General features: G+C 47.7%; 2 protein-coding genes across 9 annotated transcripts; both read right to left on the reverse strand.

The window, feature by feature from the left end:
* Nucleotides 1–167: 167 nt before the first annotated feature.
* On the reverse strand, nucleotides 168–18744 carry nup98 (nucleoporin 98 and 96 precursor; the record flags this gene model as incomplete). 8 transcript variants are annotated; one of them, XM_079171076.1, is made up of 35 exons in its annotated part: nucleotides 18610–18744; nucleotides 17517–17626; nucleotides 16921–17016; nucleotides 16507–16692; nucleotides 16039–16238; nucleotides 15336–15443; nucleotides 14951–15134; nucleotides 14699–14865; nucleotides 14188–14325; nucleotides 13539–13674; nucleotides 13355–13447; nucleotides 12786–12929; nucleotides 12200–12333; nucleotides 11877–12064; nucleotides 11569–11685; nucleotides 10588–10771; nucleotides 10391–10490; nucleotides 10086–10199; nucleotides 9848–9986; nucleotides 9578–9755; nucleotides 9269–9415; nucleotides 7849–8085; nucleotides 7638–7764; nucleotides 7214–7452; nucleotides 6308–6489; nucleotides 5958–6226; nucleotides 4251–4514; nucleotides 4016–4173; nucleotides 3732–3872; nucleotides 3508–3653; nucleotides 3093–3314; nucleotides 2608–2849; nucleotides 2320–2474; nucleotides 2071–2182; nucleotides 168–1725 (listed from the first exon to the last, which is right to left on the reverse strand). In XM_079171076.1, exons 2-35 carry the CDS (start codon nucleotides 17593–17595, stop codon nucleotides 1529–1531), a joined length of 5523 nt encoding a protein of 1840 aa, XP_079027202.1. In that variant the 5' UTR covers nucleotides 17596–17626; nucleotides 18610–18744. The 8 variants fall into 8 exon arrangements, with proteins under 8 accessions (XP_079027202.1, XP_079027203.1, XP_079027201.1 ...); XM_079171077.1 differs by having other exon boundaries at nucleotides 12786–12926; nucleotides 13539–13677; XM_079171075.1 differs by having other exon boundaries at nucleotides 13539–13677.
* A 913-nt stretch (nucleotides 18745–19657) lies between these two features.
* On the reverse strand, nucleotides 19658–20500 carry LOC306704653 (odorant receptor 131-2-like; the record flags this gene model as incomplete). The annotated part of the gene is made up of 1 exon (XM_079171095.1): nucleotides 19658–20500. One exon carries the CDS (start codon nucleotides 20498–20500, stop codon nucleotides 19658–19660), a length of 843 nt encoding a protein of 280 aa, XP_079027221.1.
* Between the last annotated feature and the right edge of the window lie 375 nt (nucleotides 20501–20875).

A 20875-nucleotide genomic window follows, 5' to 3' on the forward strand; every position in this document is an offset into this window, starting at 1 on the left:
TCAGCGATGGCGGGTAAAGTCAGCGATGGCGGGTAAAGTCAAAGTCACCGATGGCGGGTGAAGTCAAAGTCAGCGATCACGGGTAAAGTCACCTGCAAGTAAATAAAGGACATGTGAGATGTTTCTGTCTCTTTTCCTCTAATGAGATCCAAAAAATACACAAACTGTTTATTTCTACTTTCGACTTTATTAAAAAATATTATCAACAAAATCATCAGGAAACATGCGCGCACACACACACAAACACATCGAGCTTCCTGTTTGTTGAGAAACTGATTTTTTACTTCGCAGAAAGAAAAACATTCTTCAACAGTTATTCTGTAACAAAAAGAAAAATGACCGACCGACCGACTAGTGGAGAGTTTCATTCCAAAACACTTTGCATCCAATTTATTAATAATTAAAGGTGGAGAATAAAAACGACCTGATATTCCCTGTTTGATTTTCCAAAAATATACAATATTTATATAATTACATGCAGTGAAATCTCTGACTGGCAGCTCGTTTTTGGGAGGAAACTCTTCACTTTAGAAAAACTCTGACGATCAAACTGAACCCAAGTGCTGATAAAAAAAAGAAAACACTTTGTTTACGTACACACACACACACACACACGCACCTGATTTACATTCAAACAAACAGAAATCTACAAAAATAGACCACGAGGCATTTTATATGTTGAACTCCAAAAAACAAAACCCACGTTGTGCACGTCGTCACCGCTCGTCTTCCACATTCAGAGAATCGTCTTTATTCACACGATGCTAAGCTAACGGCTGCTTTTTGTTCACGTACATCATAAAAACCAAATCTTTGAATGAAGAAAATGAAATAACCAGACGAGGTTCTTTTTTTTTCTGGTTGTGTCGGAGCTAAATCGATGACGCGGCGCTTTCTTTGGGGGGGGTCAGAGGTCAAACGAGTAACTGAGGTCACATTTAAACGCTCACCTGCACAACGATGTGCAGTTACAATAATAACCGTTTATTTATATACATACATGTATATAAATAAACACGCTACTCAACTAAACTCTGTTCAAGACGGAAGTAAGTCGGGTTTTGGGGAGAATTTAATAAACAGAATGTGGACATTTGAACCGATCATTTTAAAGTTTGAACATTTTACCTACTACGTTAAATAACGACGTTTTGCTGCTCATTGGTTTCTATTCATTTCTGCTTTGTATTAAAGACTCTTGAGACTGGACCGTTAAAGTGAGGTTCCTAATAAAAGGGATGAATGAGGAACTTCATGTCACTTGTTTCTCTTTTAAAATTCTCCCCTGAAGAAGAAGAAAAAGAAGAAAAAGAAGAAGAAGAAGAAGAAGAGGAAGAAGAAGAAGAAGAGGAATGACGTATCGCAGCTTTGTGTCCGTCTTCAGAACAAACTACAGAATCAAGTCGTCGAACTGTTTTCTCTCGACTCGTCTCCCGTTCGTCTTTCGGCTCCTTTCATATATATCTTTTTGTAACTGCCCTCGGCCGTCGTGCGCTCTCATTGGCTGACGAGCTGTCGCCGTGCGCTCTCATTGGCTGACGATGAGCTGTCTCAGGTAGGACTGCGTGAGTCCTCTCAGCTCCTCCAGCGTGTAGTCCTCCGGCATCGGCAGCCGGCTGATGTGCGGCGCCAGCAGGCCGAGCGGGACGCCGAGGGAGTCGGAGTCGCCGCCCTGCTGGAGGGTCAGCACCACGCGCAGGATGTTAGCCACGCGCTTCGCCATCTCTGCAGGAGGAGGAGGAGGAGGAGGAGGAGGAGGAGGAGGAGGAGGAGCTTAGTTAGCAGAGGTGTTTTTGAGTCGTGGAAGCAGCTCACCTCACATCGGCTCTTTCTCCTGTATGGACTCAGCTTATTACACTCTATGTGTTCAACGACGGGGGGGGGGGGGAAATATATATATATATATATTATATAGTAAATATAATATATCTCACATCCTCTGGTGGTGTGAGTCTCTCTGAATGTGTTCAGGTTTCGGTGTAACTTTAAGCTGCTAAAGTTCTCTCTCTGACTCTCGCCTTCGTCTACCTGTCAGCCAATCAGAGGCCAGGAGCCGCTGTGTTCTGTTACCTGATTGGGCGAGCCGGTCTCTGGCGGAGCTGCAGGGCAGCAGCTCGATCCTGCTGCACAGAGACGTCACGTCGCCGTGGAGACGCTCCAACTCGTAACCGGCGGTTTCCATCTGGAACATACAGGAAGTGACTGCATTAGCAGCATGCTAACGTGTTAGCGTTTGTGATGAGCGGAGCACTTTGGCTTCTACTCTTCTTCATTGCACATTAAAATAACCCTTTCAAGGTGAAGGTGAAGCTTCAGCACCTGCTGGATGTCCTGCAGGGTCTTAATGACGCGGATGTAGTCCAGGTAGACCCCCCCCGCTGTGTCCCAGTCCTGGATGGTGGCGCTGTGTTCAGGGACCGCCAGCCCCTCCAGGAACTCCAGCAGGTAGTCGTGGTTGTCGTTGATGATGCAATCTACGGGAGGACGGGAGGGACAAGCTTAACATGATCGCTTTTAAAAACACGGCTTCCTTTAAAAGACCACGAAGGACAAACAAAACCACTTTGTGTTTTACTCTAAACTCATTAAAGTGACAGTAACACAGACCTGAGGCCAGGTGTTGGATGAGCAGCCGGTGACACTGGCTCCAGCACCCGGCGCGATACAGGTGCAGCGCCTCCTGGTGGCGGTCGCCGTCGCGACGCGCTCGGGTGGCCTTGGCCTCGTGGAGCCACTGATCCGGGATCAGCAGCCTCTCCGTCAGGAAGCGCTCCCTCCGCAGAGACTCGTCCGTCTCCTGCAGGCGGCAGTGCAGGGTCAACATCGCCCTCACCGCTCGCTCCCGCTGACTGGAGACACACAGAGAACATTCAAACACCACAGAAGAAGAAGACGACAGACGAGTCTCAAAGATCAAATAAAATATAATCTCAGATTATTTAATAAATCAACACCTTTGATTTCAGTCCTCCAAAATGCTGAGTCAGTATTTAGTCTTTTATTGATTTTATTTGACTTGTATCTATATATTTCTTTTATTGAGTCTTTTATGAACTTGATAGAAAATGAACCAGACGCTGACGTGGACCTACGTGTGGTCGGGGATGTGCAGCAGGATGAAGACGGCCATGTGCCACAGCCCGGCGCTCTCCAGCTGGGCGGCGTAGCTGGCGTGGAGGAGTCCCTGCCGCGAGGCGCTCAGGTGGCTGTAGTGCAGCGCCTGCAGGACGCCCCACAGGTGCCAGCTCAGCCGGTAGTCCAGACGCTCCCAGGTGACGGTCAGAGGGTCCAGCAGCTGCTGCAGGCTGTAGTGTCTGAACACAGAGACAGAGACACTTAAAGAGGTCTGACGAGTCCAGACAGGTGGACCGGTGAAACCCGCACAGACCGGCTCTGTTTAGACAAACGTTCGTCGTCTCTGGAGGATTTTCGATTGTTTTTATCTGATAAAAAGGACAATTCAGCGTGTTAAAAATCTACTTCTGAGTGAATATTTAGCTGGTTTACCGGTCACTGTAGAGTTTGAGCAGGTGGAAGCAGAGGTCGTGCAGCGGCCGTTTAGGCTCCGCCTCCTCGTCCTCCATGTCCGGCTGCTCCGCCTCCATGTACGGAGGAAGGGGGGGGCAGGCGTACTTCCCCCCCTCACATGAGCCCTGCAGGACACAGACAACCACAGAGATGAGATGCGATACACACACAGAGAGAGACGCAGAGAGGAAGCAGCAGCTCACCTGGAAGGCGTCTTCATATCCTCTGAGGGCGTCGGCTACCGAGGCCGTAGGCGGCAACATGAACCAGAGGTGAACGGCTACGCAGCGCTTCCAGTCCAGCTCGGAGCAAACGTTCACCACAGAGTCAGAGGACTGCCACACCTGGAGGGTCACAATGAATGCATGCTGTATTCTTTCCTTTCTGACCACTCTCAACTTACATGTCGATGCAAAATATACACATATTATCGTCAGCAGAGGTATTTTAGCATCAACACAGGAAATGAAACGTCACGCGTCCGTACGGGTTTCCCGGAGAGCAGCGTGAAGATGCGCAGCCGTTCCTCGGGCAGGTAGCTGTCTGTCTGCATGCGGTTCCAGTCGGCGAGCTGGAGGGCCAGCAGGTCTCTGCAGTACTGAGAGCCCACGGCCTGGGACAGCAGCAGGGACAGACGGTGGTCTCCTGGGGACAGACGGGTTAGGGTTAGCAGGGACGCTAGCGAGGGACGCTAACAGGTCTGTCTGTGCGTCTCTCCTCACCTTCCTTCTGAGCCAGTCGACAGGCCTCACTGATGCGGTTTCCCGTCAGGTAGCTGAAGATGGCGTCCGTGTGACGACCCTTCGCCGCCAGCGCCACCTCCTCCTCCACCCTGCGGGCGGCTCCGTGGGTCAGCCAGGCCGAGAAGGTCCGCCTCCTCTCCAGCTGCTGCTCGTACTCGTCGGGCGTCTCCGGGTCGGAGGGGCCCAGCCGGCCCCACAGGGCCTCACACAGGGTCCAGACCTCAGACCAGTAACCCAGGAGGGCTGGAGGGGAGAGAGAGAATCTCAAGAGTCAGAAAAATACCAGTGAAGCTATGCTAAAGCTAAGCTAAGCTAGCAAAGAAGTACTCAAGATATTGTATTTCAGTAAAAGTAGTAATACTACAGTGTAAACAAGTGTAAAAATACAAAAGTATAAGCATAAAAATATACCTCAAGTACCAAAAGTACCCATCAGACAGAATAATATATATTATATATATATATATATATATATATATATATATATATATATATATTGACGCTTTAATGTTGCAGCTCATTTTAATTATTTTATATAATCTATAATAAAATATAATTTATTAGTTTAAATTTTGTATTATTTAACTGAAAGTAACTTTTTTTAATTAATAAATGTAATGCAGTAAAAAGTACAATATTTCCCTCTGAGGTGTAACGTACGAACTCTAACGTATGAACCCTCTAACGTACGAACTCTCTACCGTACGAACCCTCTAACGTACGAACTCTCTACCGTACGAACTCTCTACCGTACGAACCCTCTACCGTACGAACCCTCTACCGTACGAACCCTCTACCGTACGAACTCTCTACCGTACGAACCCTCTAACGTACGAACCCTCTACCGTACGAACTCTCTACCGTACGAACCCTCTACCGTACGAACCCTCTACCGTACGAACTCTCTACCGTACGAACCCTCTACTGTACGAACTCTCTACCGTACGAACTCTCTAACGTACGAACCCTCTACTGTACGAACTCTCTACCGTACGAACTCTCTACCGTACGAACCCTCTACCGTACGAACCCTCTACCGTACGAACCCTCTACCGTACGAACTCTCTACCGTACGAACCCTCTACCGTACGAACCCTCTACCGTACGAACTCTCTACCGTACGAACCCTCTACCGTACGAACTCTCTAACGTACGAACCCTCTACTGTACGAACTCTCTACCGTACGAACTCTCTACCGTACGAACCCTCTACCGTACGAACTCTCTACCGTACGAACTCTCTACCGTACGAACCCTCTACCGTACGAACTCTCTACCGTACGAACCCTCTACCGTACGAACCCTCTACCGTACGAACTCTCTACCGTACGAACTCTCTACCGTACGAACCCTCTACCGTACGAACTCTCTACCGTACGAACCCTCTACCGTACGAACTCTCTAACGTACGAACCCTCTACTGTACGAACTCTCTACCGTACGAACTCTCTACTGTACGAACTCTCTACCGTACGAACTCTCTACCGTACGAACTCTCTACCGTACGAACCCTCTACTGTACGAACTCTCTACCGTACGAACCCTCTACCGTACGAACTCTAACGTACGAACCCTCTAACGTACGAACCCTCTAACGTACGAACCCTCTAACGTACGAACTCTAACGTACGAACCCTCTAACGTACGAACCCTCTACCGTACGAACTCTAACGTATGAACTCTTACGCTCAGTGTCTCCCTGCTGCTCGCTCAGCTCTCGGATCCACTCGGCGTACTCGTGCAGCGCCGCTACGCCGGGCCGCGGTCGGACCAGTGGGCAGGCGGAGGCGTCGGCGGAGTCGATGGTGCTGTGCTTCAGACATATCTCCAGAGGGCGCTGCAGCACCGACCGGCTCTCCTCTTCATCATCATCCTCCTCTTCCTCGCTGGTCTTCACTGGAGGCTCCAGACCCACCAGCTGCTCCAGAACCACCTTATAGGGGCTCTCTGAGAGCCTGAGGAGACACCACTGATCAGCATGTTTATGTTTGCTGCGTTTATAATTTCTTTATTCTTTATGTAAAACGGTTTCTTACGGTTTGCTCCGGGCGGGTTTGGGCAGGAAGCTGAAGTCAGTCTTGGTGAGTTCTCGGTGGTCGAGCCGTTTGGCCGGCGGTGAGCTCAGCCGGTGGCCGCAGTGAGCGAGCGTCCAGCCGGGACCCCAACCCACCCGGAAGGAGCGACCCGCAAACAAGCCGGCGTCCATCAGCAGACTCCCCTACAGAGCAGCAACACAAACCATCAGTGAGGAGAAGCTTCAGAGGAGCTATAGAAACGAGCAGCAGACGGAGTTTATGAAAGAAACATTCATATTCGAGTCCTACTTTGGTTTCACATCTTGTTTGGTCGTCTGAACCCCAAAACCCACCGACGGGACGGAAAACCATGTTTACTTTGAACAATCTCCAAAACTACACCGTGTATTACAGACAGTAGGTGTAACAAAAACAGTTTTCCTCTTTACGACTGTCCTTAAACACACCATGTGCTACAAACGCTTCCATCAACAAACGTCGTAGACGTCTGTGTTCGCTCTGAGCTCTGCGATACCTCGTATTAGTAGAGACCAGAAACTGTGTGTGTACATGTGTATGAACCAGACGCTGCAAACAATAACGACGCTATTTACACCTGTATGACGTCATGTTGAGTGTTGATGGAGATGCTACAATGTTAGCTTAGCCTAGCACTGATTGATAACAGAAAACAAGTATTTTAAAAGTTATTTACTCGTCTTCTTGAGGAGAGAACTAACAAAACATGAATTCAGACTTTTTACAAATCTGCATCATTTTTGTCTGTTTATTGCAATTAAATCACAACTAAATGTTTATTTTGTGTTCTTACAGACGTGTGTCTTGTTACAGTGAATACTCCTCCTGATGATGTCATGAATATCGGTTATATCTTTGTTTACCTGAGATCAATAAACAACAACAAACCTTCCCCCGAGTGACCGACTCCTTGAGGGCCACGGGGCCGCCCAGCCGCCGGACGCCGACCGTCCTGACCGAAGGCTCCGGGGTTCGGGGGGGCAGCAGGAAGGACGAGGGTCCCGGCCCGGCCCAGTGAGACGAGCGGGGGGGCTCTTTAGCTGCCGGGGACCCCCGAGTCAGAGGAGGCGAGTCAGACATCTGAGTGAAGAGGCCGGAGGTGAACCGAGCCTGAAGGAGACCCCCCACTGTGGAGGGAGGGAGATCATCATCATCATCACCATCATCATCACCACGCTGCTGCTCTATATAATATCTTCATCTTCATCAAATAATATCTTCACGGCACTAAACCTCAAACCGCCCCTGAATAAATATAAATAGAGGTCACCAAAATAAAACAGGAAGTGGGCGTAGGTGAGCGTTTTCGTACCGGAGGGTCGGCTCTGAGTTCCCGGTACGACGAGACGAGGAGACGAGACGTCGACCTTCATCGCTCTCTGGTCCTGAAACACGTCGCTCTCCTCCTCATCCTCAGCGAACAGAGACGCCTTCATGATCTGCAGACGAGAACACGTGAAGGTTCAAACGCCGGCTTCATTCAGGCTCGACTGTACTTCCTGTTTTGAGGCCCGTGGCTCTACCTGGAGGGTGTGAGGGTTGATCCCCAGCGAGGACGCCATGTGGCCGGACGCGGAGACGCCGTCGTGCTCCGCGGGGATCGGACCCCCGAGCTTCCCGCTCGTCCAGTCCGTCTCCAACATCGGCAGGTCGTCGTCCTCTCCTCCCAGCATGCTCTCTGTCGGGAAGCTCTGGGTGATGTCGGCCATGTCGCTGTCCAGCTCGGCCACGCCTCCTGTGATCTCCACGGCAACAGCAGACTGAAAACACACACACACACACACACACACACACACGCTGAAATTGAGTGCATTTTAAACTTGGTTGAATATTTTGTTATAATTCCTCCTCTAACGTCCTCCTTGTATAATAGTCTTAACTCGTATGTGAAGCACCTTTAGGTTTCCTTTGTATTGTAACATAATAAATTATTATTATTATGGTTTATCGTAGGTTTCACGTTTATAGAACGAACAGAAAACAAACATTTCTTTGTGTTCATATTTACAGTGACGTCGGCTGATTGTTGATAAACTTCCACTGATCTGATGAAAAACTGTATTTTGCTTTTATCAAAATAAAAATCTCATATTTAATAAACAGAAAATAAACAAGAAACCTTTCATCTCTGCAGATTAAAATATCACAAACTTTACAGACCAAAGATTAAAAGTCTTCATAAACTTTATTCGGTTTTTCTTTCATTAAATGCATCAAAAATAAATGAATACAATTCACGTCACACATCTTGAAGCAGCGGAGAGTCTGAAACGTTGACCTGCTGAAGTATTTATGCTCCGAAGCAGATGTTGAACACAAACTTTAAGAGAAACTCATAATATAGTAATAATATAGTAATAACACCAGCAGACATTCTGTAGGAGTCATGAGAACTAAAACGTCTGATCAAAAGGTTTCCTGAGAAGAGAAAGTACTTTGAGTTAAGGTTTACGTGTGTGTGTGTGTGTGCGTGCGTGTGCGTGTGCGTGTGTGTGTGTGTGTTCCAGCATTATAACTGGAGGAACATTAAAACGTTCCTGATGAGATGAAGCGCTGTGATCTACGGTCGTGCTTCAGCTCCGTTTACTGTGAACGACGTCAGACGACCTGAACCGGATCAAAGTCATCGACTTTAAAGTTCAGCATTCTGAAACAACACTTTAATGGAGATATCTCACTAAAGATTCTTGTTTCAGGAATATACCACGGTGCATTCAGGCTGTTTTATGAATGAATATAAAAACCACAGAGCGGTGATATTCAGAGATCGTCTAGTTTAGGGAATGAAGTCACTGAATATTCGTTGCTCCTAAAAGGAGTGTTGTTACGTTTTCTTTCATGCTCTTCATGAACATAAAGAAACATTTTATATACATAATCTCAGGTGTGTCAGTGAGGACGAGGAGGATGAAGATGAGTGTGGATGGGCGCAGGCTGCTCTACCTGAGCCTGTGGCGCCACCTGCTGCTGGGAGGGGGGCCTGCTGGGAGGAAGTGACATCATCGTCTTCAGCTTCTTGGGGTCGGCTTTGAGCGGGACGTCCTCCTCCTCGTCAGAGTCCTGGAGGCCATACTTAGAGAAATGGGCCACCTGAGAGAGCGCGAGAGAGAGGGGGAGGAGTCAGTTACACCCGAGAGAGAGAGGGGGCAGTTACACCTGAACAGCACAGAGCTCGAGGTAACCATCTCAGCCATGTTTGGATCTGTAACTGCTGAACACGTCACCATTTTCCTCAGAGTGACGTCTACTGACCTCGAACACCCAGGAGCCGGTCTCAGCTCTGTACTCCAGGAAGCGAGCTCCCTGTTTGCGCGATGCTTTCTCCAGCCGGCCCTCGTAGTTCATCTCGGTGAGACGCTCGGGGCTCCGGATCTGAGTGCAGGCCGTCTTGTCGTTTGGCCAAACGCCGTCCAGAGTCACCTCGGCTCGCCTGCGATCACACGAAGTGGAAACGAGGAACCGGGTCAGGACAGGAAGCGAACAGACGACATAACATCTTTAGACAAAGCCACCGTCCCTCACCTGTTTAGCCCCTCCCCCTCCAGAGGCTTGTTTTTGTCGTCCGGGTACACGATGACCTCTTTGCGTCTGAAGTGCACGATCTCGTCGAGGTTCAGCGCCGTCACGTTCACCTCGCCGGGGAAGAAGATGGAGCCGTAGCCTGTGAGGGCCAATCGGAGCCGAGCGGTGAGACACTCGCGCTTTAACCTCACGCGTTGAGAAGATTTCATTAAACTTCGATGTCGTGAGCGGACGTTACCTTTCCTGCCGACGGTGAAGTTGTCCACCACACAGTCTCCGTTTTCATCCACCATCTCAGCGAGATCGTCCATGGAGGGGATGGTGTAGTAACCGACACGGTTCAGCACGATGCCTGAAGGACACAGAGGGATGAGTTAGAAGCGTGTGGCCGCTGAGAGAGCGTCTTTATACCGATATCGTCGTTTTGGGGCCTTTCTGTCCGTCAGACAGACACTTTCACAATAAAGACGGAAAGGCTCATTTGTGGCAGCAGATTGGCTGAACACGGATTAAATCTCGTGTTTTCATCGATGTGTATCCGACCTGCCGGGTGAGGAGACTGCTGGACCTCCTGCTGCTCCTCCTCTCGGTCCTCCTGCAGAGACTCGTCCCCCAGAGATGCAGACACGTCCTCGCTGCTCAGCTGAGGGAGAAATACAACAACAACAGTGAGACTGACCGTGAACACACTCACAGTCTTGGATTCTGCAACATAACATTTGAATATCTCGCCCGCTGACCTCCAGTCCGCCGTTCCTGGCCGGTTTGTGCATGTTGAGGTCGCTGATGGTGTCCTGCAGGCTGGTCTGGACGCGGCCCTGCGGGATGGGTTTGGCGATGGGGTTGACGTAGAACTGGGTGACCTCGGGGTCGTCGTCCGTCCGGCTGCTGGGACCGGCCATCTCCTCCTCCTCCTCCATATGACTGCAGACAGAACAGACTGCACCGTTAGCATGAGAGCAACTAATGAACAAACAGTTAACAGTCGAGTGTCAGTTTACGTCCATATCGCTCTAAAATGTCGTCACTTCATCATTTTACCCGTTTAGACATTTGTCAGCAGCTTTTCTCCCAACAGGTTAAGAGTTTGATTGACAGATGGTTCATCCAATCACCTGCCAAGTTGTGTTCAAAACCGCTAACCTTGTTTATTTTAAACAGTTCGGTTCAAATTAGTTTCGGCAGTTAACCAGAGAACTCTGTGTGTGTGTGTGTGTGTGTGTGTGTGTGTGTGTGTGTGTGTGTGTGTGTGTGTGTGTGTGTGTGCGTGTGCGTGTACATCTGTGTGTGTGTGTGCGTGCGTGCGTGTACATCTGTGTGTGTGTGTGTGTGTGTGCGTGTACATCTGTGTGTGTGTGTGCGTGCGTGCGTGTACATCTGTGTGTGTGTGTGTGTGTGTGTGTGTGTGTGTGTGTGTGTGTGTGTGTGTGTGTGTGTGTGTGTGTGCGTGTACATCTGTGTGTGTGTGTGCGTGCGTGCGTGTACATCTGTGTGTGTGTGTGTGTGTGTGTGTGTGTGTGTGTGTGTGTGTGTGTGTGTGTGTGTACATCTGTGTGTGTGTGTGCGTGCGTGCGTGTACATCTGTGTGTGTGTGTGCGTGCGTGCGTGTACATCTGTGTGTGTGTGTGTGTGTGTGTGTGTGTGTGTGTGTGTGTGTGTGTGTGTGTGTGTGTGTGTGTGTGTGTGTGTGTGTGTGTGTGTGTGTGTGTGTGTGTGTGTACCTGTGTCCGTTCTGTGGGTACTCTGGCGGTGAAGCCAGGTCGTCCGTCTCTTTGTTCACCGGGCTGCTGTACTGACTGCTGTTCAGGTTCTTCAGCACCAGCTTCTTGATGCTCTTCCTGTGAACACACAAACACTTTGCAGCAGTTTGTTCTGTGACATTAAATTCTATTAAAAACAAACACATTTATTTTTTAATAATTATAATACTATTTTTATTGCCATTATTTTGTTATCAAAAGCCTGTTTTTCTGAGGTCTTGCGTCTCGGTTTTGTTGAAACGCTGACGAGGCGGGTACGAGGCGGGTACCTGGGTATGAAGGCTCCGTTGGTGAGCGACGGCTCGTCGTCGTCCAGGCCGTCGAACAGCTGTGACTTGGACGCCCCCGATGACGTCAGCGCTTTGGGGCGGACCCTGGTCGCCGGGCGAGGGGTCAGCTTGTAGTGGGTGGGCGTGGTCAGAGCCTTCTGGGCCGTCGGATTGGTTGGTTTCAGACGCTGTCAGAACACGAGAGGTTGCGATTGGATACTTAAAAGGTTTTGGTTTGTGAATTAATGACGTCCACCGTGATTAAATGAAAGCAGATCACAGCCCGTAAGAGGAGCTCGTTACAACAGCTGTGCGGTTCTCACCTCCTCCTTCTTCTTGGGGTCCGACAGCGGGTTTCTGAACAGCGGCGAGTCTCCGTACGGAGAGTACGCCAAGACGCTGAGCTGCTGCTGGAGCATGGCCTGCTGGGAGGCCGTCCCACTCGGATCCGTGAGCGCTGGAGGAAACAACGAGAGGTGAGACGAAGCACAAACAAACTGCAGTAAAACCAGCAACTCCTGAGAGGCAGAATGAGGTTTCTGTGAAGGCAGTCTGGTGTGTTCATAGAGAGCAGAGATAACAGCTTCAGCTCCACAAAGATAGAGGTGAAGATATAGTATGACTCGTATAGATTCTCCAGGTGTCTAGAATACGTCCACAGCAGAACATTACTCCATCTACTGTAGTGAAACTCAGACAAACGCCTCTACACACCTCTACACACCTCTACACACCTCTACACACCTCTACACACCTCTACACACCTCTACACACCTCTACACACCTCTACTGGCTCTAAGCTGAAGAGATGTTTGTGACTCCTGTTGCTGGTTTAACCGAGTAAAAAGATCTTTTGTTCCAGACAGACAGACAGACAGACAGACAGACAGACAGACGGGTGCTGCTCACCGACGGGTTGCTGTGGAGCTCCAAAGCCCAGAGTATTTGCTCCGCTGTTGAACGCCGACGCTCCGAAGGTTCCCATCGTTCCCAGTGTGGCTCCCAGTTTGCCCTGGTTGTTCCCAAACAGAGACGCCTGGCCTGTTCCCACTGCTGAACACACACACACTTAATATTAATCTACTGTGTGTGTGTGTGTGTGTGTGTGTGTGTGTGTGTGTGTGTGTGTGTGTGTGTGTGTGTGTGTGTGTGTGTGTTGATTGCCTCTCCTCAGCCTGCTAACTGGCCTTTTTATAAATAAATGGTTTAATTTAATTTATCCATGAAAATCACTAAATATTCACCAGTTCTTCTGTTTGACAGGATTTTAAAGAAGACTATTTGTTTCTTTCACCGAGTCAGACTTTCAGAGTGAAGCTTCGACCCAAAGACGCTTTTCATCACCGCTGTCAAAGCAGTGGCCGGTAACATGAGATCACGTTTTATTTCCCGTCCCGGTTGTGTGCGCGTGTTCGTTATCTGATTATATGTGTTATTATTTCATCATCTGGTCCCTCCCGGTGTGGTGGATCCAGTACCTGCTCCGAAGCTGGTTCCCAGTGCCGTCCCCAGACCTCCGGTGGCCGCCTTGTTCCCGAACAGACTCCCGGCCGCGGGGTTTGTACCAAAACCTGCAGCAAGCGATAAAAAACACAAAGCGTTATTATTACTGAAGCACTGATTCCCGTCTCCCCCGTCTCCCCTAACGCCGGACAGACTCACCGAAGGTGGAGGTGTTGGCTCCGGCCCCCAGCGTGAGGGCGGGCTTGTTGCCAAACAGCCCGGTGCCGGTGCCGAAGGACGGGGCGGCGCTGGTGGTGGTGGTGCCGAACCCGGCCGCCTTGTTACCGAACAAACTCTGCTGCAAGAGACGAGAAAACACAAGAGGACACGAAGAAGACGTCGTCACGTGAACGGTCACGGGGCTTGTGGGTAATGGTGTAAACAGGAAGTGGATTGAACTAATCAACTTATATTAGTGAACATGTCACTTTAACATTCGTTCGTTTACCGTATTGTACATTTTCATATTTTTCTCTCACTCGGTTCCTTTGTTCCAACACACTCATTATTATATAGTGCAGAATATTTGCTTAAAACACACAATTCAAATGATAAGGAAATGAATCATTGTATTTGATTTATTTGATTAAACATGTTTTGGGGTCATTAGTCATTTTACTGATGTATAATAATCTCTAATATCTATTTTATATTCATGTGAAAACATCTTCAGACTGCTGGATTTATTCAGGTTTATAACAAAACTACATTTTACCGATGACATGTGAACACATCATGACGTTATTTTAGGGCTTTATTCTCTCGAGTGAGGAAACGTCTCGTGCGTCTCCGTTAGATCGTCTCGTACCTGCGCGCCCACGTTTCCAAATCCAGCGTTGGGTTGTCCGAACAGTCCGGTTCCCGCCCCGAAGCCGGCGGCGGCGGCGGGCTGAGCGGCGCCGAACAAGCCGCCCGCCTGAGGCGCTGCGGCGTTCCCGAACAATCCCTGAATCACAGGAAGCACAGATGAGACACCGCCACAATAAAAGTGTGAGACGACAGGCTGCTTTAAAAATGGCAGATTTAAAAGAAATCGCTCCTTTTCTTCTTCTGTGGTGTCAAACTAAGGTTTGTTTTTATATTTATTTCTCTGCATGAAACCTGTTTAACAGTAGAATCAGACTAGTGAATGGAGGTCTATGGGAGGACCCAGTTTAAATACTTTAAACTCGCCGACCTCACATTTCCCTTCATACATCTCACAACGAGGTTCTAACTTTGACTTTATATCATGAAGCGTTTCACATTTTCTTTACTCATAAGTGCCGTTTTATTCAACACTAGTTCAAACTTCACAGATAGAGACTGTTGGTCCTCACCATGCTGCTGGTGTTGGCCTGTCCCATGGTGTTGGTGTTTCCGAAGGAGAACCCGGTGCTCGGTGTGGTGGTGGTCTGACCGAAGGGCTTGAAGAGGCTGCTGGCCTGTGGGGGGGCCGGCTGACCGAACAGACCTCCGGCCGCCGCTCCGAAACCTCCGGCCGCCGCTGGAAGAGAAACAAAGATTGAGCCGATGACTCACCGACGATTTTGACGTTTTCTGATTTGATATTTTAAATGATTTCTACTCACGCGCGGCTCCGAAGGTGGTCTTGTTCTGTCCGAAGGAGAAGTTGGTGTTGGGGGCCGCGGCGCCGAACAACCCAGTGGCGGCGCTGGCCGGCGCCGTGGTGGCGCCGAACAGACTGCCGGTCGGCGCCGCCATCGGGTTGGTCGGGCCCTTCCTGCCCGCCTGGTAGTCCTCCAGCCTTAACTCCTGCAGGGAGAGAACGACGGCAGGAGGGAAGTTTACAACAACAGCTGGATATTCTCAGTTTACGAGGTGTACCTGAATGCACCACGACGGTGGTGGAGATTCAGACTGCGGTTGAAATCACAGCCGAGCTCCGTTTTCTTTGCCGTCTCTAAATCTTTTTTTCCGGTCAACAACGCGCCCGTCGTCCTCAAACACACTCACCTCCAGGGATTTGTTCTCGTACTCCTTCATGGCCGTGATGCACTGGTGCTTGGTGTTGATGCTGGTGGTCACACCGGCCTTCACCATGGTGTCACTTCCTGTCGGAGCCTGAAGGAACAACAGAAGTGTGACGGTGAGTAAAATGTACGAACGCGTGGTTTTGTCTCACTTACATTATTTACAGGTTTCAGGGTGAAAACGCTCATTTTTAACATCATTTCACCTTTTCGTTGATTTAAAGTTCAACACAAACTTCATATTAATCTTTACAGAACATTCTTCTAGTGAGATCGACATACGAACAGGAAACGATTCAAGTCTAGCGTTCAAACTGAAGCTTTAGATTCAAAGACTCGCTCGATCAAAACGTTTTCTGAGGCGTCTCAATTAGGTTTCAAGGTTTCCGCCATTTATTCTGAGAGTTGCATTGTGGGGGAATAGTACCCCAGCATATCAGGGCCATTGTAGGTTAAACATATAAATGTATATAAAATCAGGGGGTAATATTCTGAGAAAAAGACTCTTAGATTCTTATGTCTTGAATTTGCAAGGAAAAAACGAGTGAAAATCTTTTTATATTAAAAATCATTTAAACTTCCCTCAATCAGCCCAAAATAATATGTATTTGACCTAAACAGCAGAGTGGTGACCAACATGTTTAGGAGGCATCCTGACACGTTTTGAATAACCTTTATAGACTCACATTGAACTTGACGGTGGTCCCCGGCTGCTGCTGCTGCTGCTGCTGCTGCTGCTGTTGTTGCTGCTGCTGCTGCTGCTGCTGCTGGGCGGCGGTGAACCCCGAGCCTCCGAACAGGGAGGCGACACTACCTCCACCGAACGGGTTGGAGGTGGTGTTGGTCGTCCCAAACAGCCCGCCACTGCTGGTGCTGGTCCCAAAGCCTGGAGGACACGATGGGAGGGAGACTTCTTCAAACGTTCAGACGTTTCATAAGATAAACAAATCAAAAACGACAACGGGACTGAGCAGTGTGCAAAACACAACGGGAGCATTGAACGTTTGGTTAGAAGGAACTTGTTTTGTATAGAAACACATGAGCATCTTATATCACATTTTTAGTTGTCATCTCATGAATAACAGCAGCTGTGTGAGGTCCCTACTGGACGACCTGAAAGAGACCCTAAACGGTGGCGTGCGGAGGGTTCTCACTTCCAAACGAGGTGGGTTTGTTGGCCCCGAAAGCATTGCTCGGCTGGGAGAAGAGTCCGCCGCTGGCGCCCGTTCCGGTGTTGCCAAACAAGCTGGTCGAGGTGCCGGTCGCCGCACCGAAACCAAAGCCGGTGTTGGGGGCGGACGCCGCCGGCTGGCTGAACGTACTGGACCCAAACAGACCGCCTGCAGGAAAGAGACCAGGACCGATGAGTGTTGGATACAGCCGTCCTGTGTTTCAAGTAACTACTTGTTTCTTTAATAAAAGGCAATAAATGTTAAATGGTTCATGAAGATGTCTTTTTCAGCAGGTAAAACACTACGTCCCCAGACAGGAAGTGCTCACTGCGTAACTGAACACCACAAACATCAGTTTGCTTTCATTTTTTTTTCTTCAAACAAGAGCAGACGAACCAGGTTTATTCTGCGCGGGACCAAACAGTCCCCCGGTGTTGGCCGTGGCCCCGAACGCTGACGTCCCGAAGCCGCCCGCCGCCCCAAAACCAGCGTCTGTAGTTCATGTGAGGAGAGGACGACACAGACGGATGATTTAAATCTTCAGTCACCAGGAATACCGAACCGGACCAGATCAAATAACAGGTTTAGTCTGTCCACTCCACGGAGAACCTGATGGTGCACGTGTGAATGCCACACTGTTTACAATCAGCATTAACTAACTAAATTCTGGTAAGATGTGTTTTTTAAGAGTTTCCTGGAGGATGAAATCCAATTCTATTCATTTTGTGTAGCCCAAAATCACCAGTTCTGCTCAGAGGGCTTTACAATCTGTAACACGACATCCTCTGACCCTCACATCGGGACAGGAAAAACTCTTTAACGGGAAGAAAGAAGAGGAAGAAACCTGAGAGAGCAACAGAGGAGTGTGACAGAGGTCATGTGTACAGAATGAACACAACAGAGTGATTAATGAGAGAAGTCATTTAGAGAACGATCTCTGGGCTCGTGCTGCTGGAGGTTTGAATCCCAGAGAATAAATAAAAACAACTCACTTTGTTGTCCAAAGGTCGACGAGGTGCCGAACCCCCCCGTCCCTCCGCCGAAGGGAGTACCGAATGACTTGTTGAACATCTTGCCCTGCTAGCAGGACCGCATAGGTCTTCTGTGTGGAGACAAACACTTTGAGCAGCTGCATTCATAAAGCTACGTTTATACCCAGCACAAACAATTCACATTTAGAAAAACGCTCCTCTTTGGATGGCACATCAAATCAGAGTATAAACACTTAAATCTTTCAGATTGAATATACATTTTGGAGTTTCTTCAGACATTTAACCTTCTAATCCAAACAGTTCCTTGATTAAAAGAAATAATCTCTTGAAACAAATGGTGTCTTCGGTAAAGCAAAGATAGATTTCAGTGTGCTGCATTAATGTGTTTGTTGCATGTTAACTCCTTTATATCCTGTTTACTGTAATCTACACTAATGCATCATATTCTATCAGATCATGTTTGTAGCGTATCTGTCCTGTCGGAACCTCGTATATCTAAAGAGAAAGTGTTCAGCTTTGTGACGGCGCATTTTACAGCTGAGCCGAGGCTTTTTAAGGAGTTTATTTAGCTGAAGAACATGAAGGAAACACTTGATGAGATGTAGTACAGTAAAAAGTACAACATCTACCTCTGATATGTAGTGGAGGAGAAGTATTAACTAGCAGTAGTTTTTACTTAAATGCAGTAACCTACCTAAGTAAAAGTACTTAGTTACATTCCACCACTGATGTAAACTTTTGGCACAACATCGTTTTAAACTGAAGCTAGGAAACATTAGCAGGATAAGCTAAAACTGACGTAGCATAGTTAACGCGTCAGCTAACATGATAACTAACGTTATATTGATAAACACACACGCCTCTATCACCTCTTCAACATTAACAATTATATGTTTAACTCAATATAAACACAGTATACTACTGGACGATCACCGCGTTGCGCACAGTTTGCTAGTTAGAAGTTACGTGCGTCAAGCTAACGTTAGCTAGCTAGCTAGCTCCGTGGCTAACTACTTAGCGTCGCTACGTAAAACGTTAGCAAAACAAAAGGAAGACGAGCAGAAGGATAAACGTCAGTTCCACAAACATCTACCTGTAACACCGTTGCTGTGGATGTTCGGTTCTTTGTCGACCTTCCTCCCACGAAGATAAAGCACAACACGGAACGATAAAAGCTTCTTTAGCTAAACATCGGCATAGCCGCGATAGCTTCGTCAACGAGGGAAAATTGACGGACAGCAACGTCTCTACGCAATTTCATACGTCTTACGCTATGACGTCACCGTAATTCTTCTTCTTCTTCTGTGGTGTTTAACGGCAGCTTGCCTTCTATTAGTTGCATGACTGCCAACTCCTGGTCCAGTCAGTTCCTTTGTTGTCCCAGCTGCTAAACTTTCCCCATAAAGTATATTCTTTAGCTCTCATCCCTAAACTTTGCATTTCCTCCAGAATGTAAGGGTTTTAAGGATCAGTTATTGTCATTATGCAGCACAGGGATGCACTAACAAATTCAGTTGTAGCCCATTTGTAACACAACAAACACATGACAAACAAAAACAACAACAGCAGGACATTTGGGTACTTTACCGTTTTATTTGGTTTCTGATGCTGAACCACCATGAACTAATCTGGATTTAATTAGAGTTTAGTAAATGGGTATGACGACGACGTTTACGAGCAGTAACTGAACTGATATGGAATGCTATCTAAGCCAATCTTAAATAAATACATAATTATGCTTATGAGATAAACAGATATGTCTACGAAATAAATTCAGAAACAAATACATTTTGCAGTGATTATCCAGGGAACTGTCAGCTTCTTTCTCCTCCGTATCTCCGTACCTTCCTCTGTAGCTCTTTTTACAGGCTTATCCTAACCCTAACCCAGACATTTTAGGACAAAATGATTTTAAAAAGTGAAATGATGATAACTCTGAACAAATACTTCTCAAATCATTGTGACGAACAGCTTTTGTTGGTTGTCATGGTTCTGTGGGTGGATTTTAAGAAATATTGACAAAACAGTTTGTAATTCTAAACATGAAACATCTGAGATCCTTTTAAACATGTATTTTGAATTAGTTTCTTATAAATGCTGACTTTAACAAACACATAGAGGTTAATTCATATCTGTGTATATCAGGGTGAGACTTCGGGCTTTGCTGTGACGACTGAGAGTTTCAGTCGACAACATAAGTGGTACACGAGGGCGTACCTGATGGTCTGATCTCTGAGGCCATAGATGAGAGAACTCAGACACTTGGGCAGAATTATTAAAAACACATAAAAAACATTCTGGATGCGCACGAGCACGATCCTTGTGACCAGTTTTGAGACGGCTACGAGGAACAAGTTGTGCATGAACGAGGAGAGACTGAGGCCCAGCTGCACCATATGCAGCAGCAGTGTGTGACGAGCCTTTCGGGCTGAAGCTTTGTCCGTGGAGGCTGACCTGGCTGCTATCATCACACCAATATAGGAGCAAGTGATCGCCCCACCAGCTGATACAAACAGAAAATAAATGTAGCCTTTATCGTAAAGATCAGACATCGGCCCGAGAAAAATTATGAACAAACTACAGAAATCTGTCATCTGCAGGCTCTCCAGGTCTTCAAATGGAAAATCTAACATTAGAATAACTCGTGTGAGGATATTCAGTGAACTGAAGGCCCAAACCGCAATGATAGCCACTGCTGTGTTTCTCATGGTGATGATGGTAGTGTGCCTCAGTGGGTAGCACACAGCCACATATCTCTCCAGAGACATCACCACCAGTGTGAGAGGAGAGATCTGATTTGTGAGTTCAGCGAGCATGGCAAGAACCCCACATAACGGATACGTCAGTGTTATTCTACTAATAGAAAGAAGGTACAGTAACTGACTCAGTGCCATCTGCATAGTGTCTGCACAAAGGAGGTTAAACAGAAGGATGTAACGGGGGGTCTCACGAAACACCAGTTTACTCCTCAAGGTGAACAACATGGTGATGTTAATGAAGATAAACACACAGCTACTGTTATAATTTGTAACCGAACCTATTCAACAAAGCTGTTCTAGCACAGCTTATGTAGTCAATACATAATGACAGTTACATCATATGTTATTTTTCAGTAGAATAAAATCATGAATGGTCGTCTTCTGCTTTCTTCTTTATTGTTTTATTTGTTTGCAGTAAGAAAGGTACGATAATACGATCCCACCGCACTGTTTTGTGGGTTTAAAATGAAATACTTCAGCGCTGTTAATGTGTGTATGTGTGTATCTCTCTCTCTCCTATAAACAAGGTGGGCCCCCAAAGAAAATCTTGCAAAGGGCCCTATGTTCTTTAAAGCCGGCCCTAAGTGTTATTATGGTATG

The sequence above is a fragment of the Pholis gunnellus genome, assembly GCF_910591455.1.
Source record: "Pholis gunnellus genome assembly, chromosome: 13".
Taxonomy (NCBI): Eukaryota; Metazoa; Chordata; class Actinopteri; order Perciformes; family Pholidae; genus Pholis; species Pholis gunnellus.